We start from the raw sequence: 17,500 nt of genomic DNA on the forward strand, positions 1-17,500 counted from the left end.
AATTTCCCTTATTTTTTTTTGTATATCTATCGAAAAATACTTCTTTTTGGTATTTTCGTTAAAAACATCGAAACCACAACAAAATTACCTCCTTGAAATTTGATTCCGAATTTCATTACCCCCTTGATTTTGAAAAATAAATTTTGATCTTTTCTTATGTTTTTTTTTTGTGAACTGGAGCCACTGTGCTGAGTTACTTAATTAATTAGTTAATTACTTAATTAATTAATTAGTTATTTAATTATAGAGGCAACAAGATGTTTTGAGTTGTGAGTCATATATTCAGCTTCAAGATATGGATAAGTTCATTTGGATTACAAGCAGCTTCAAAGCGCCTCAGTTTTGGAGCCTGCAAACGTCTTGAAACTTTTCCCACTTAAGATAAAACTTCCACCGACGTGTAAAGTATAATAAATCTATAAATGGGAGCTGATAAAACAATTCAGCAAATATCCTGCATTTTGAAACTTGAAAGCTTCAATTGAAACTTTTTTCATCTAGTAATACATCCACAATAACTTTGTCTCATATTTGTACTGCATCATGGTGAGAACTCCATCTTTTGTCGGACTGTCTTTTGAAAGTTCTAGTGACCAGTAGTTTTGAACACTTTCTGATGTTAAGTAGATGAAAAAAGTAAAGACTTTTTAGCGACGATTCTTATTCCCTCAAAATTTGGATGCCCCGCCCCATTTCGAATCCCAGGGCTGTCACCTGTCGCTCCCCTCTCTGGCCTCCATTGGTTCGTAACTACGTAAATTACGCGTTAGTGACCTAACGACTAATCAATTTCTTCAATTAAAAGATAAGCTCAAAGAAACATATTAAAATAGTGAAAAAATTTAAACAGCTGCTTACCTGTGAACATATTTTAGTTCGGCTAAATAGCTAAGACCTCTAGCGACATCTAAAGCCATCGCTGTCAACCGTCTGCTGGAAACTTCGTCGTTTTCTTCTCTATTTTTTTCATTAACCAAATGTCTTCTAGCTAATAAATAGGTTTTCAGGTCCCCTAGAAGTCCAACAAAATTATTTGATTTTTCCCCATTGATATCATATTTATTGATCCATTGATATTATATATATATATATATATATATATATATATATATATATATATATATATATATATATATATATATATATATATATATATATATATATATATATATATATATATATATATATATATATATTTGATACTATGATATTACGAATAGATTTTCAGGTCCCCTAGAGGTCCAAAAAAATTATTTTGTTTTTCCTTATTGATATGATGTTTATTGATATATTGATATTATATATATATATATATATATATATATATATATATATATATATATATATATATATATATATATATATATATATATATATATATATATATATACATATATATATATATATATATATATATATGTATATATATATATATGATATTATAATATTATAAATAGGTTTTTAGGTCCCCAAGAAGTCCAAAAAATTATTTTGTTCTTGCAATACACAAATACACATAAACTGAAAAATATACCATAATTAGAAAACACAATGCTTTTAGGGAATATCCTCTAGAGAAAAATCTCCAGCTATAAAAAAGCATTATAATATTTCTTCCTGCATATATTTTGTTCCAGCTGTTTGAACTTGTATGTCCATCTTTTTGCTTCATAAGATATTAAACCATCACGGTAAAGCGAGTTTGTTTTTGTTGTATGAACTTGTTTTATAAAAGTTTTTGTTTTCAAGTTGAATATGCTAAAATTAATACAGATTAGGTCCTTGCGAAAAAATTGAAGTTTTTGATAAATGAGACTTTTTAAATAGAAAAGATGGCAAAATAAAGATACAAAAGGATTGAAAAGACAAATGAGGCAAATAAAAAAAATATGTCATTATAGGAAAACTACTACTACTACTAACAACTCACCGCAGTTGAGCCGCAGCACCAAGCCGCCTGAGGCCAACAGAGCCATGCACCCTCCTCCTCCATTCCAATATATTCAAAGCCTCCCTCATTAAACCCTCTTATGAAGTTCCTATTTCCCTTAAATCTTTCCTTACGACAGCCTTTTACCCTAATCGAGGATGACCTGCTTTCCACTTAGCCCTAGACATTTAGCTGAAAAGGATAATCTATGGCCATCTATCATCCTTTATCCGCAGAACGTGCCCTAGCTATCTCAATCTTTCTCTCATTATACCTCAAGAATTCGGAAAACATTGGTAGACAAATTTGGGAGAAATTTCTTTTTTGAAGCGGTTACCCCTCCCCCTCCAATATGATGGACGATCATTGTAATATTTCTTCTTGTATATATTTTTCTCGGTTGTTTGATCTAGTATGTTCTTCTTCTTTCCTCACAAGAATTCAAATCATTGCGGTAAAGCGATTTTATTTTTCACTAGCTGTATGAACTAGACGAAAGACGTCTTCAAGGCTGAAGATACTAAAAATAATACAGATTAAGTCCTTGCAGAAGAAATTGAATTTTTTCATTTCGTGAAGGTAAACTGAATTTCTTCATTACATGCAAGGTTATTAAATGCGGAAGATGTCAAGATAAGAAACAAAACTTTCAAAGAAAAATCAAATTCAATTAATAATATTTATGAACAATTGTTCTTATCAAGAAGGAAAACTTGATAAGGAGCACATTGTATCTGTAAGAAAATAGTATATACCTCGATGATGGTATATATTAACACCCTTGTATGCTTAGAATTTTTTAAAATAATCTTTAAGAGGTTTCGATACCTTAAACATCATTTAGTGAGCCTCAACGTCGGTTGGCTGTCTCAAAGACAAAGGGACCATTCGTGGACAATTTGTGGTTTGACTATGAAATTTGATTGGAAAGAAAATGAAATTGTGTCGGCAAAGTTTTCAATCAAAGCGGGTTGAACAAAAGGAAACTCGCAGTGCTGCCAAATTGATCAAATGACATTTATTTTTAGATGATTTTTGGCATTTTCCTAGCAAGTTGCTAGACAATTTTTAGGGACAGGCCTTTCATGAATTTTAAAAAGAAAACTCTGGACTGTTTAATAAAAAAATCTGAATTTACATGTTCTAATGATACAAGTTTTACTAAAACTGAATATCTCCGGTACCAAAAAAGAGAAGTTACAAGGTTTTCGTAAGATTATCAGGGAAAGTAGGCGTTGGCTTCTAGTTTTCTGCCGTTTATTCGGATCGTTTTTTTTCAATTTCTAAAAGTTATGGCAAGACCGCACAATAATTTCTAAATACCTCGAACAGAATAACTAGAAAAGGTTATAATAGACGAGATAGGCTGATTCTTTATGGCATTGAATTCCTTTAAGTACTTCTCTAAATACGTTTAATTAAAACTTAAGCGAAAGATTGGACTTAATCATGTCTTATAATTTTTTTTTGTACTAATGACATAAACTCCTCTAATAACTAGCTTAATTGAGAGTGGACTAATGAGTAAAAGCGTTAATTGCATCGTCTTAATGGATGGAACAATTAATTGTAAAAAAAATCGGATAAATGCTGAGTCTTCAATGATAGACCGATTAAGAGCCAAAACATAGTGCGGAAGTTGGTCTCATGGTACATCGCAAATTTAAGGTCATAACTAAAGGGGCGTCGATTCACAAAAGTTTTATTTCCCCATTTAAAGAAGAAAGCCAAACCGCCTCCATATTATATTCCGCAATATAAAAAAAAGAGTAGACAAAATATTTCACATTATTGAAAATATTTTGTTTATATATCTAGGAGGGGAATTGTGTGGTTTTCCGTTTTCTTTTTTTTTTTAATGAAAATACCCAATAACCGTATTTTGAATTGAAGATAAGTGGTCTTAAAATATTATCAAACAGTTCGTGGTAACGAACTGTAGTAAGGAGCGACCCGGCTCAATAGTAACCAAAACTCTAAAAAATGGGATTTTGATACCAATACCTACATCAAAAGAATCGCATTTTAATGCTGATTTTAAATATATAAGTTTCATCAAGTTTAGTCATACCCATCAAAAGCTACGAGCCTGAGAAAATTTGCGTTATTTTAGAAAATAGGGGGAAACGCCCCCTAGAAGTCATAGAACCTTAACGAAAATCACACCATCAGATTCAGCGTATCAGAAAACCCTACTGTAGATGTTCAAGCTCCTATCTACAAAAATGTGGAATTTTGTATTTTTTGCCAGAAGGCAGATCACGGATGCGTGTTTATTTGTTTTGTTTTTTTTCCCAGGGGTGATCGTATCGACCCAGTTGTCCTAGAATGTTGCAAGAGGGCTCATTCTAACGGAAATGAAAAGTTCTAGTGCCCTTTTTAAGTGACCAAAAAAATTGGAGGGCACCTAGGCCCCCTCCCACGCTAATTGTTTTACCAAAGTCAACGGATCAAAATTCTGAGATAGCCATTTTATTCAACGTAGTCGAAAAACCTTATAACTATGTCTTTGGGGACGACTTACTCCCCCACAGTCCCCATGGGAGGGGCAACAAGTTACAAACTTTGACCAATGCTTACATATAGTAATGGTTATTGGGAAGTGTACAGGCGTTTTCAGGAGGATTTTTTTGGTTGGAGGAGGGGTTGAGAAGAGGGGGATATGCTGGGGGAACTTTCCATCGATAATTTGTCATGGGGGAAGAAAATCTCCATGAAGGGAGCGCAGGATTTACTAGCATTATTTAAAAACACAATGAAAATATAAATATGAAAAAGTTCTTTCAGCTGGAAGTAAGGAAGAGCACTAAAACTTAAAACAAACAGAAATTATTACCCATTTGAGGGGCTCACCTCCTCCTAATACCTCGATCTTTACGTTAAAGTATTTTTAGTGATTTCAACTATTTATTCTACGGCTTTTGTGATTTTGGGGTCATTCTTAATGAATTGGGACAAAATTTAAGCTTTAGTGTAAAGAGCGAGGATCTGACAAGGGGGCGAACCCCCTCATATATGTAATAAAAATATGAGAATACAAAAGTTCTTTACGTAAGCTAATTTATAAGTTACGTAAATCTTTTACTAATAAAAATATTCGTAAAAAATTAAAAGTTCTAGTTGCCTTTTTAATTGACCAAAAAATCGGAGGGCAACTAGGCTTCCTCCCCCGCTCTTTTTTTCTCAAAATCATTCGATCAAAATTATGAGAAAGCCATTTAGCCAAAAAAAAAAATGCAAATTTCGTTTTAATTATTCCTCTGTGGAGAGCCAAAATCAAAACATGCATTGATTCAAACACGTTCAGAAATTAAATAAAAAAAAACAAGTTTTTTTAACTGAAAGTAAGGAGCGACATTAAAACTTAAAACGAACAGAAATTACTTCGTATATGAAAGAGGCTGCTTCCTCATCAACGCCCCGCTCTTTACGCTAAAGTTTTTTACTGTTTTAAAAAGAAGAATTGAGAGACAGATTCAAACTTTAGCGTAAAGAGCGGGGCGTTGATGAGGAAGCAGCCTCTTTCATATACGAAGTAATTTCTGTTCGTTTTAAGTTTTAATGTCGCTCCTTACTTTCAGTTAAAAAAACTTGTTTTTTTTTATTTAATATATATAGTAACTGTTGTAACCAGAAGCAGTTCAGGAAAGAACTAATAAATTTCCAATATAATTTTACATGCTTAAATCATGAAAGTGTAGTGCGGGGGCAATTTCTATATTTTCTTTTTTTTCTCATCAGAAATACCAAAAAAGTATGCTCCAAAATTTATGAGGGGCAATGGGCATTGTAGATTCCAAAGTCTGATCTAATGATTGCCTTCCGACAGTTCAGTTTCCATGAACGTAGTAGGTTGTAGAGGCGAGGCCACTTTTGGTTTAATAAAGAGAACAAGAGAAAACTGATACCTACAGCTTATCTCTACTTTTCTATTTTGTATTAGGTATTAAATAATTTTTTTTGGTTGAAAATAAGGAGCAGCATTAAAATTTAAAACGAACATGAATAGTTCAGTATATGAGGGGGGGGCTACACTTTCCTAACCCTTTGCCCTTTATGCTAAAGCTTTAAAGTTGTTTTTTAAACACTTCTCGCTTAAGTTTAGCAGCCCTTGTCTTAGCAAAACTTGGGTGTCTGAATAGTCTTTCTTAAAAAGTTGTGACAAAGTTAAACTTGGGAGTAAAAACCGAGGGCTAAGGAAGGGGTAGTCCCCATTATATACTAAACAATTTATATTCGTTTTAAGTTTTAATGTTGTTCCTTATTTTCATTAAGAAATCATATTCTTTAAAAGTCAAAAAACTTTATTTTTATTTTTTGTATTACTGACTGTTTCTCAAATCATGCCAGGAAACCCCCTATATGGAGATATTTTCTTTTAACATTTGCCCTGAATAATCCATCCTCTACATCTTCCTAACCCCTCGCTCTTTATGCTAAAGCTTTAAAGCTTTCTTTTTTTTTAAAACACTTCTCCCTTAAATTTAGCAGCCCTTGTCTTAGTAAAGCTTGGGTGTCTGAACAGTCTTTCTTAAAAAGTTGTGACAAAGTTAAACTTGGGAGTAAAAACCGAGGGCTAAGGAAGGGGTAGTCCCCATTATATACGATACAATTTATATTCGTTTTAGGTTTTAAAGTTGTTCCTTATTTTCATTAAGAAATCATATTCTTTAAAAGTCAAAAAACTTTTTTTTTAATTTTTTGTATTACTGACCGTTTCTCAAATCATGCCAGGAAACCCCCTATGTGGAAACATTTTCTTTTACCATTTGCCCTGAAAAATCCATCCTCATGGAAAATTCCCCCCACAAAAAAAGTCTCAACACATTTTCCAATAACAAATACTGTATGTGAAAAATGGGTAAATTACGTAACTTCCAGCCCTTTTCCCAGATGCTATCTATCTTATTTCATCCCCAAATGCCTATTTATTGGATATTTTAACTATGTTGAATCGAATGATTATCTAAAAATTTTGATGTCTTTGGGGAAAAAGAGGCGTGGGGGGGCTTGCTACCCTCCAATCTTTTTGGTGGCTTTAAAAAAAGGACTAGAACTCTTGATATTCGCTCGAATGAGCCTTCTCCCAATCAACCAGAACCATTCATTGGATACGATCATCCCTTAGAGAAACAAAACAACAACAAGAAACAAACACACATCAGTGTTCTCTCTTTTAGCAAAAATAACAAATTCACATTTTTGTAGATAGGTTCTCGAAAACCTTACACAAGGGTTCTCAGTTACGCTGAATCTGATGGTGTGATTTTCATTAAGATACCCTGATATTTTGAGGGTGTTTCCCCCCTTGTCGGAAATCAGGCAAAATTTCTGAGGCCCATAGCTTTTTATGAGTAAAATTAAACTTAACAAATTTTATATGTTTAGAATCAGTATAAAAAGCAAATTCTTTCGATGTATCAATTGTTATCAGAATTTCGTTTAGAGTTTCGATTATTAATGGACTGAATCATTCCTTGCTTACAGTTTGTTACCACGAACTGTTTGATACAGACAAAACAATCTGCTGGTCTTTTCTATAATTCACTGTCTTTAAAACTCCCTTATCATATTCTTCCTTATTGTAACTTTCTCATTGTATTATCCCCTTTATTGTAAGTTCCTGATTGGGCTATCCTCCTTATTGTTTGTGATCAGTATTTGAACTTGTTAATCATGAAAATGAGCCCCCTCAGCTATTTCAATTATATAGTGTTGGTTTTCGCCTGTGTTTGCTTACTACAGGTAAATCATGTTAGGATACGCCCATATTCAAGTGCATGTTTATTATTAGCATGAATAAAGGAATCGGAGCATTCCTTTTTTGATTTTTTATTCTACTTTGGAAAATTTCTGACTTTCGTCATGCCAAATTTTGGCTATCACTTTCTAATACGTACAACTTAGCCAAAAAAGTTCTGAACATAACTTTCCGACCTTTAAATTCATGCCAGATTTATTCCTGTTATTTTTGATTTAATTTTGAAATCATTTGATCGACATGTAGCAAAAACAAGATTTTTTTCAGTTCATTCTCGATTTTTTTCTTTTAATTCATTTTCTTTTTTATTCATTTGTTCTGTTTCTGAAAGCCATTTCATTTAAATAGCAGTAATGGCATAGGTACCAATATTTCAATTTATCGAGAAAAGCCACAATGAAAAATAATTTTCTTACGACAAATACCGAACTCTATCGATATTTTATTGAAGATTTATCATGTTTATTTTAAGCATGAAATTATGTAAGTCCTTCGAGAAAGTCTGCTGTGGGAAAAATAAACTTGCCTACTATTGGCTGTCAGCATTTAAAACGTTAGAATAAAATCAACCAAATCAAACATTTTTAAGAATCAAACAAAACCTGTTTTGTCAATGATATACAACTTTACAATGAAAGTATGTAAAAGATTTTAATTACTATCAAAATCAAATTCTTTAGCCATTTATTACTTATCTAACACTTTTAAAACCATGTTTCAAAACCTGTTTTTAAATTACCATTATGAAAGTATTTTAAAAATCAAACTAATTTTATGCGGAGTTAAATTGATAAAAAGTGTTATCATACCATTGAGTTTTAAAATTAGGCCACTAAAAAATCGTATAGAGCATTAAACCATTCTTTCTGCAAAATCGAGATTAAATTCTAACGTGGTGGCTTTTTTCTTTAAATCTTTTAAGATGGCTTTTCATGGCTTTTTCTTTTCTTGCCTTTATCAAACCGGAGTTCTATCAAACCATTAAAAATATTTTAATTATTTTTCTTATAGATCATCACTATTAAATCATTTTGAGATCAAACCATTTTTAAGTCGAATTTGTTTGAAAATTTTTTAAACGTTACCATATAGCATAAATTCCATGATTGTGCACATTGATACAAAATTGTGTGAAAATTGTTATCTTACCATATTGTACAAATTACACGATTGTGTACACTGGTACACATTTATGTAAAAAACTGATATCTTACCATATAGCACAAACCCCATAATTGTGTGCCCTGGTGCACAATTGTTTAAAAAAGAATTGGTATCTTACCTCCATGATTGTGCACAATGGTACACATTGTGTAAAAAATTGTCATCTTACTGTATTGTACAAATTCCATGAGTGTATACACTGGTACACAGTTATGTAAAAAAAACTGATATCTTACCATATAGCATAAATTCCATAATTGTGTACACTGGTTCATTTCTGGTGCAAACACCAAGTAGTTTGACAATATTTTTGTGCTCAAAACGCTTCATCATTTCTGCTTCACTTAGAAAATCTAATTTTTCTTCCACCGTAGAGCCCATTTTCAGTGTTTTCACAGCTACAGCTACCTAAAAATTAAATCTAAAAACAAAAAAAGTGTCGATTTTAAATTCCACAATTGTGGAATTTAAATCCACAATTGTTGCTTTACGGAACAAAATTGCATAAATCATCTGTCTGCTTTGTTTCGATCTCTGTTGTTAAATAAAATCGACACTAGAACTCCTGGTTCAATACGATCACCTAGGTGCAAAAAAAGCAATTAAATATGCAGCAATGAAAATTTTAGAAAATCTTAGAAATGAAAAACTAGAAAATCTAATTTTTCTTCCACTGTAAAGCCCGTTTTCAGTGTGTTCACGGTACAGCTACCTAAAAATTAAATTTAAAAACAAAAAATTCGTTGTGATTAGAGCCTGCCTTTTTAATTTTGAAAGGATCTGAAATTTTTTAGAATTTTATAACCTAATTTATATCCACAATTGTTGCTTTACCGAACAAAATTTCATAAATCGACTGTTTGCTTTGGATCAATCTCTTTTGTTAATTAAAATCGACACTAGAACTTCTGACTCAATACGATCACCTAAGTGCAAAAAACGCAAGTAAATATACAGCCATGAAGGTCATAGGAAATCTTAGAAATGAAAAACTTAGAAAATCTAATTTTTCTTCCCCCATAGAGCCCATTTTCAGTGTTTTCACAGCTACAGCTACCTAAAAATTAAATTTAGAAACAAAAAATCCGTTCTGATTAGAGCCTGTCTTTGGTTGTTTGATCATATATCCAACAACAAGCTGTGTGAAGAATGCTGTTCGATCCTCCTTTCAAAGGATATAATGAAAGGTATGTCAATTTGGCTAGGCCACGTTTTAGTGATGGAGGATGCCAGATTGCCAAAAATCTTGCTTTTTAGCCATCTGTCCAGGGCCGAATAAAGAACAGATCGTTCCTGATTCCGGAAAAATCAAAAGAAATGATTTGAAGGAAATTAGGACCTCGGAAAGGGGTAAAGAGTGATACTGTAGATTCAGGTGGATGAGGAGCGTGCACAGCTGTGACGGCCATATTGGATGTTTGCTGGAGTGAGCTGTTACCACTAGCAGTAAAGGTATTAGTAGCATTAATAGTAATAGTAGTATTAATATCTTTCCAAGTTTTAGGAATCTTTACTTTAAACTTTCAAGAACAGCATTTTTTCTATTTGTCGAAATGTTTCTTCAGATAGATCACAAAGTGGTGTCTCAGCCTGTAAATTTGACCAGTGCTTACAAAGTTTTTTATTATTTTAAAAGTAAAGTTAAGAGAAAGAGTCAAACTTTAGCGTAAAGAGCGGGGCGTTGATGAGGGAGCAGCCCCTTTCGTATACGAAGTAATTTCTGTTCGTTTTAAGTTTTAATGCCGCTCCTTACTTTCCGTTAAAAAAAACTTGTTTTTTATTTAATTTCTTGTAGAAACTGAGCTGATATTATTATTATATAATTACAAATATTTAATTTTCTTAAAATATCAAAATACGAGTTTAGCATTTTGCTTAAGTAGAATTTTATTAGGTTCAAAAATAAGTTTTACGTTTAGCCCTGAATAGAAAAAAAGCAAAAAAGGAGAAAGAAAAATATAAGAAAATGTGCTTAATATACTGAGCGATTTTAAAAGTTACAAGAAGAAAGAAATCAAAAAACTAATTCGAAATATCTTGTGATTTAAAAACTTTTGATCTATCTAATGGCTTAAAAGTTCATACAAAAGAGCCAATCAGCCAATCAATCTTTTAACACAGGAAAGTCATTACGCTTTTACATCGGTAGGGTTATTTAAATGCCTTTTTGACACACTCTTTGAAATACTTGAAAAGGCTTACGAAAATACGTAATATGTTTCAACCAACAAAATTTAAGAATTTTTTTTGCCATGGAATTATAGGAGAGTAATCTCTCTTTTTGTCTTTGCTCCAACCCGAGCAAGACCTCCTACCAACATTAAAAACTTTACTTACCCATCCTTTATCGCTAAAGAATGCTTCTCCTCCATAGACAGTTCCAAATGCACCTTCTCCAATCTTACGGTTAATAACAACCTGTTCTCGGGGAAATTCCCATTCATCCAAGGTCAACATTTTACTTTCTTCAAGTAGGCCAAGAGCTTTCATCCTCTCCTCCCTTTCTTTGATATCTTTATCATACCTGAAATGAAGTAACATAACCTTATTCGGGACAAAATTTATCATCAAGGTGACTTACAAGTTGCTTTAAAATATTGTTTCCACTATGTTTCTCTGACAGATGAAGTATCCTTTAAAAGTACATTAATATTTTGAGATTAGAAAAAAGACTTTAAACTTAAGGTTCTTTGGAAAATAGCCAGTGGAAATTAATGAACAAGGAACACCGAGGAATCAGAAGGAAGGAATGAGGCCCGAGCTTTAGGGATGTTTCAACAAAGGGCATGAATAAACTCACTATCGATTATGCATCGATTAAAGTTGAGGAGGCACTCTTTCCAAAGTCGTCCAAGAACCACTAAGAAATAATTGAAAAATACACCTAAATATACAAACCCAAGGATGTACTAAAGAAATTTCAATTAAAAAATCCAAATCCCCCTGTTCCCTCTATCGAGAAAAGCAGTATAGTTCCCTTAAAGTATACATAGTTTATATTAACCCTGATAAAGATTGCAGAACACCCATACTGTGAAATAGTATGGATTCCACTTCTCTAGGGGTCAGTATTGGGATCCACAAAAACAGTCCTGTTTTAGAAAAAAAACTATAATAATGCATTATATTTCAGTTTCTCACATTTTCGGGAAGGACGGGACTTATCGAAGGAAATTAATCAAGATTGAAATTCTAGGTGGTCTCGAGGAAAAAAAAAAACTTAAAAAAGGTAGCATAGTTCCCTTAAAGTATTGGGATCCACAAAAACAGTGCTGTTTTAGAAAAAAACTAAAATAATGCATTATATTTCAGTTTCTCACATTTTCAGGAAGGACGGGACTAATCGAAGGAAATTAATCAGTTTGAAATTCTAGATGGTTTTGAGGAAAAAAAAACTTCTTAAACTTCACTTATCGACTGAACAGGGACTATGGCAATATATAGTACATTTAGCTAGCAATAGTGGAGACTGTTCACAATAATTTTTTTTTTTTTACTCTCTTTTAGAGTAATCGAAAAGATGATCAACTTATAAGAGTGTAAGGAAACTGACTAGTTAGAGGTCAATTTACAACGAGTTCTAGCCAACCCTGAGATTTTGCAATGTCAGGGTGTTAGCTAACGCTGTATGAATTAGGAATAAGGTTTAGTTAAGGTAAAGAACTAGCTAGAGCCACCACTGAAGTTCAATTTTGATTTTTTTTTTTTAACTTATCTTAGGCTAGCCAATTAAAAAGCTTCATTTTCAATCCTTAGCTGTATGGGGAAAAAAAAACTGTATAGGAAAATAACCGAATGATGAGCCCTGTGGTGGCGCAGTGGTATGTATTTCTGCCTGATAATACAGGACCCGGAATTCAAAGTCAATTACAGCAATCTGCTGAAGGGCCTGCAAATTAAACCATGGCGAGGGGACTGAGATTATGCGGATGCGTCTTCAAAATAATTAGAACAAGAAGAAGAAGAAGAACCGAATGATAGAAAATTTCTATCTTGACAGGTATGAACTAGTCAATCAGATAGATTTTATTATGAACGGTTCTTATGTTATCTCAAATTCTGATGTACTGAAATGTCAATTCTAGAGACCTCAGTGTTAGGTAAACCTCGGTATTAGTTAAGTTTAGTTGTGAATGAGCTTAAATGTGGAATAATAAGAACTGTTTTTTTCCAATGGTGGCGTTTGCATTTTTGTAGTAATTTAATTGTAATTATACATAGCAATTCATACATCCTTATATATTACTTTTGTATAGCCACAGAGAAACAGATTGTTAGCTGGTAAACAAATTTCATGGCTCAAGGATTTTGTATTTTTTTTTATTAGATCAATGTTTATCACAAAAGAACCAATGATATTTGAAAAGGCGGAGTTATGGGTTTTCCAAGAAATTTCTCGTCGGTCTAGGTTTGCTGCTCAGCATTAGTTATCCAGAAAAAATTTATTAACTGGGTTTCAAAATTGTATGGCTATCAAACAGTTCGTGGTAACGAACTGTAGTAAGGAGCGATCCGGCTCAATAGTAACCAAAACTCTAAAAAATTGAATTTTGATATCAATAGCTACATCAAAAGAATCGCATTTTAATGCTGATTTTAAATATATATGTAAGTTTCATCAAGTTTAGTCTTACCCATCAAAAGTTACGAGCCTGAGAAAATTTGCCTTATTTAGGAAAATAGGGGGAAACACCCCCTAAAAGTCGTAGGATCTTAACGAAAATGACACCATTAGATTCAGCGTATCAGAGAACCCTACTGTAGGAGTTTCAAGCTCCTATCTACAAAAATGTGGAATTTTGTAGTTTTTGCCAGAAGACAAATCACGGGTGCGTGTTTATTTGTCTTTTGTTTTTTTTTCCCCAGGGGTCATCGTATCGACCAAGTGGTCCTAGAATGTCGCAAGAGGGCTCATTCTAACGGAAATGAAAAGTTCTAGTGCCCTTTTTAAGTGACCAAAAAAATTGGAGGGCATCTAGGCCCCCTCCCACGCTCATTTTTTCCCAAAGTCAACGGATCAAAATTTTGAGATAGCCATTTTGTTCAGCATAGTAAAAAACCATAATAACAATGTCTTTGGGGATGTCTTACTCCCCCACAGTCCCTGGAGGAGGGGCTGCAAGTTACAAGCTTCGACCAGTGTTTACATATAAAAAAAAAAAAAAACAAAACAAGTTTTTTTAACTGAAAGTAAGGAGCGACATTAAAACTTAAAACGCACAGAAATTACTTCGTATATGAAATAGGCTGCTTCCTCATCAACGCCCCGCTCTTTACGCTAAAGTTTGACTCTTTCTCTCAATTCTTCTTTTTAAAACAGTAAAAAACTTTAGCGTAAAGAGCGGGGCGTTGATGAGGAAGCAGCCTCTTTCATATACGAAGTAATTTCTGTGCGTTTTAAGTTTTAATGTCGCTCCTTACTTTCAGTTAAAAAAACTTGTTTTTTTTATTTAATTTCTGAACGTTTTTGAATCAATGCATGTTTTGATTTTGGCTCTCCGCAGAGGAATAATCAAAACGAAATTTGCATATTTTTTTTTTTTTTGGCTAAATGACTTTCTCATAATTTTGATCGAATGATTTTGAGAAAAAAAAGAGCGGGGGACGAAGCCTAGTTGCCCTCCGATTTTTTGGTTAATTAAAAAGGCAACTAGAACTTTTAATTTTTTACGAATCTTTTTATTGGTAAAAGATTTACGTAACTTATAAATTAGCTTACGTAAAGAACTTTTGTATTCTCATGTTTTTATTACATATATGAGGGGATTCGCCCCATCGTCAGTACCTCGCTCTTTACACTAAAGCTTAAATTTTATCCCAATTCATTAAGAGTGACCCCTGAATCACAAAAGCCGTAGAATAAATAGTTGAAATTATTAAAAATACTTTAGCGTAAAGAGCGAGGTATTAGAAGGAGGTGAGCCCCTCATATGGGTAATAATTTCTGTTTGTTTTAAGTTTTATTGCTGTTCCTTACTTCCAGCTGAAAAAGCTTTTTCACATTTATTTTTTAATTGTTTTTTTTTTTAAATAATGCTAGTAAATCCTGCTCTCCCTTCATGGAAATTTCCTTCTCCCATGACAAATTCTCGATGGAAAGTTCCCCCAGCGTATCCCCCTCTTCTCAACCCCTCCCCCCAACCAAAAAAATCCTCCTGAAAACGCCTGTATACTTCCCAATAACCATTACTATATGTAAGCACAGGTCAAAGTTTGTAACTTGTTGCCCCTCCCACGGGGACTGTGGGGGAGTAAGTCGTCCCCAAAGACATGGTTATAAAGTTTTTCGACTACGCTGAATGAAATGGCTATCTCAGAATTTTGATCCGTTGACTTTGGGAAAATAATTAGCGTGGGAGGGGGCCTAGGTGCCCTCCAATTTTTTTGGTCACTTAAAAAGGGCACTAGAACTTTTCATTTCCGTTAGAATGAGCACTCTTGCAACATTCTAGGACAACCGGGTCGAAACAATCACCCCTGGGAAAAAACAAAAACAAAAAAAAACAAAAAACAAAAAACAAAAAAACAAATAAACACGCATCCGTGATCTGCCTTCTGGCAAAAAATGCAAAAATGCGATTCTTTTGATGTAGCTATTGGTATCAAAATTCCATTTTTAGAGTTTTGGTTACTATTAAGCCGGGTCGCTCCTTACTACAGTTCGCTACCACGAACTGTTTGATAATGGTTATTGGGAAGTGTACAGACGTTTTCAGGGTGATTTTTTTGGTTTTGGGGGTAGGGTTGAGGGGAGAGGGCTATGTGGGAGGATCTTTCCTTGGAGAAATATGTCATGGGGGAAGAAAAATTCAATGAAAAGGGCGCAGGACGAATCTGGTCACGTTAGAAAAAAACGTCAAATTCAGAGCTTAATATACAATGCTGGGTGTTCGGAGCCTCTCTATTATGGAGTATAATTTGAAAATAACAAAACTATACGAGCGATAAAACATATATACTACAACCATAACTCAACTAACGAAAGAACTGCTAAGAGATAACACAACTATAAAGCGAAAACAGGTGAAAACTAACGGGAAAATAAACGAACTAAGAGGTGGAAGGGGCCCAGAGGAAAAATATAATCCTTTTCCAATTTTGAGCCTAACTTCCGCAAAGGAGTAATAATGTCAGAAGCCCCGAAATAACGAATTATTTTCTTTTTCATATAAGACCGGGGTAAATGAAACAGAAACTTACAATAGCGGAAATATAATATACACAATTCAGCCAGATCTTGTCTTTATTTCAGGATATGTGAAATACCAGATAGGAAAAGTATTGAATGGTCGCAAAAACTAGTGTATAGCAATGCAAGAGCTTTTCGATAATTAAACAAAAAACAAGTTTTTTTTTAACTGCAAGTAAGGAGCGACAGTAAATCTTAAAACGAACAGAAATTACTCCGTATACGAAAGGGGCTTTTCCTCCTTAACACCCCGCTCTTTACGATAAAGTTTGACTTTTTCTCTTAACTCTACATTTTAAAACAGTAATAAACAGTAATAGAAACGTTAGTTAAAAACTAAAAGTTATAGTTGCCTTTTTATGTAACCGAAAAATTGGAGGGCAACTAGGCCTCCTTCCCCACCCCTTATTTCTCAAAATCGTCTGATCAAAACTAAGAGAAAGCAATTTAGCCAAAAAAGGAATTAATATGCAAATTTCATTTTAATAATCTGTTAATCTGATTCAATACAAAAAATTCAATAAGATTGGACAAGTCCTATGGTGGAGAGCCAAAATCAAACATGCATTAATTCAAAAATGTTCAGAAATTAAATGAAAAAAAACTAATTTTTTTAACTGTAAGTAAGGAGCGACATTAAAACTTAAAACGAACAGAAATTATTCAGTATATGAAATGGGTTGTCCCCTCTTCAACGTCTCGCTCTTTACGCTAAAGCTTTTAATTGTTTTAAAAAGTAGAATTGTGGCGAAGAGTCAAACTTTAGCGTAAAGAGCGAGACGTTGAAGAGGGGACAACCCATTTCATATACTGAATAATTTCTGTTCGTTTTAAGTTTTAATGTCGCTCCTTACTTACAGTTAAAAAAACTAGTTTTTTTCATTTAATTTTTCTTCAGAAGCAAGGAGCAATATGATCAGTTTAAAAAAACAAAAAACAATGGAATTAAAGCACACTTTATAACTCTGAATTATAGGGCCGTAAGCTCAAATTTTTCTATTTGTTAAAGCTTTGATGATATGGTTTCCAAAATTTTCTTCTGGATTTGAAAGCTTAGACATCAAAAGATATCTCAGAAACATTGTTTATCACAGATAAACCACTAAAAAACCAAAAAAGAGTGTCAAACGCTACTGTCAACATTGATAATATTCTTTATGATTGCTATCAGAACTTAGGCTTATAAAATATAGAATTTCTATTCAAAAGAAATTGAATAGCACGTTTCTCCTTTTGCAAATGGCTTGAAAAAAAACATTCAGGAGTACTAGAAAGCTCTTGGAATAAATGGAGAAGAAACTTTTATTATATCAATAGATTTTCACGTATTTGCCTGGATGAAAGATAAAGTTGTAACCAAACGTAAATTTCGTGTGGTCGCTCAAGCCAAATAGCTTTGTCCTATGAGAATAGAAATTACCTTAGACAAAAAAATTACAACCACTGAAGATTACGA

At 33.1% G+C, this 17,500-nt stretch overlaps 1 protein-coding gene across 3 annotated transcripts in view; it reads right to left on the reverse strand.

Moving 5' to 3' along the window:
• Window positions 1-17,500, reverse strand: part of LOC136042185 (uncharacterized) — a 440,431-nt gene that overhangs the window by 37,468 nt on the left and 385,463 nt on the right. For all 3 annotated transcript variants that reach the window (XM_065727116.1, XM_065727115.1, XM_065727117.1), the window contains 3 exons: window positions 11,193-11,379; window positions 9,092-9,263; window positions 859-1,012 (listed from right to left, as the gene is read on the reverse strand). In XM_065727116.1, the coding sequence (XP_065583188.1) occupies window positions 859-1,012; window positions 9,092-9,263; window positions 11,193-11,379 (513 nt within the window). The remainder of the gene's footprint in view (window positions 1-858; window positions 1,013-9,091; window positions 9,264-11,192; window positions 11,380-17,500) is intronic.

This window comes from Artemia franciscana, unplaced genomic scaffold (genome assembly GCF_032884065.1).
Source record: "Artemia franciscana unplaced genomic scaffold, ASM3288406v1 PGA_scaffold_74, whole genome shotgun sequence".
Classification (NCBI taxonomy): Eukaryota; Metazoa; Arthropoda; class Branchiopoda; order Anostraca; family Artemiidae; genus Artemia; species Artemia franciscana.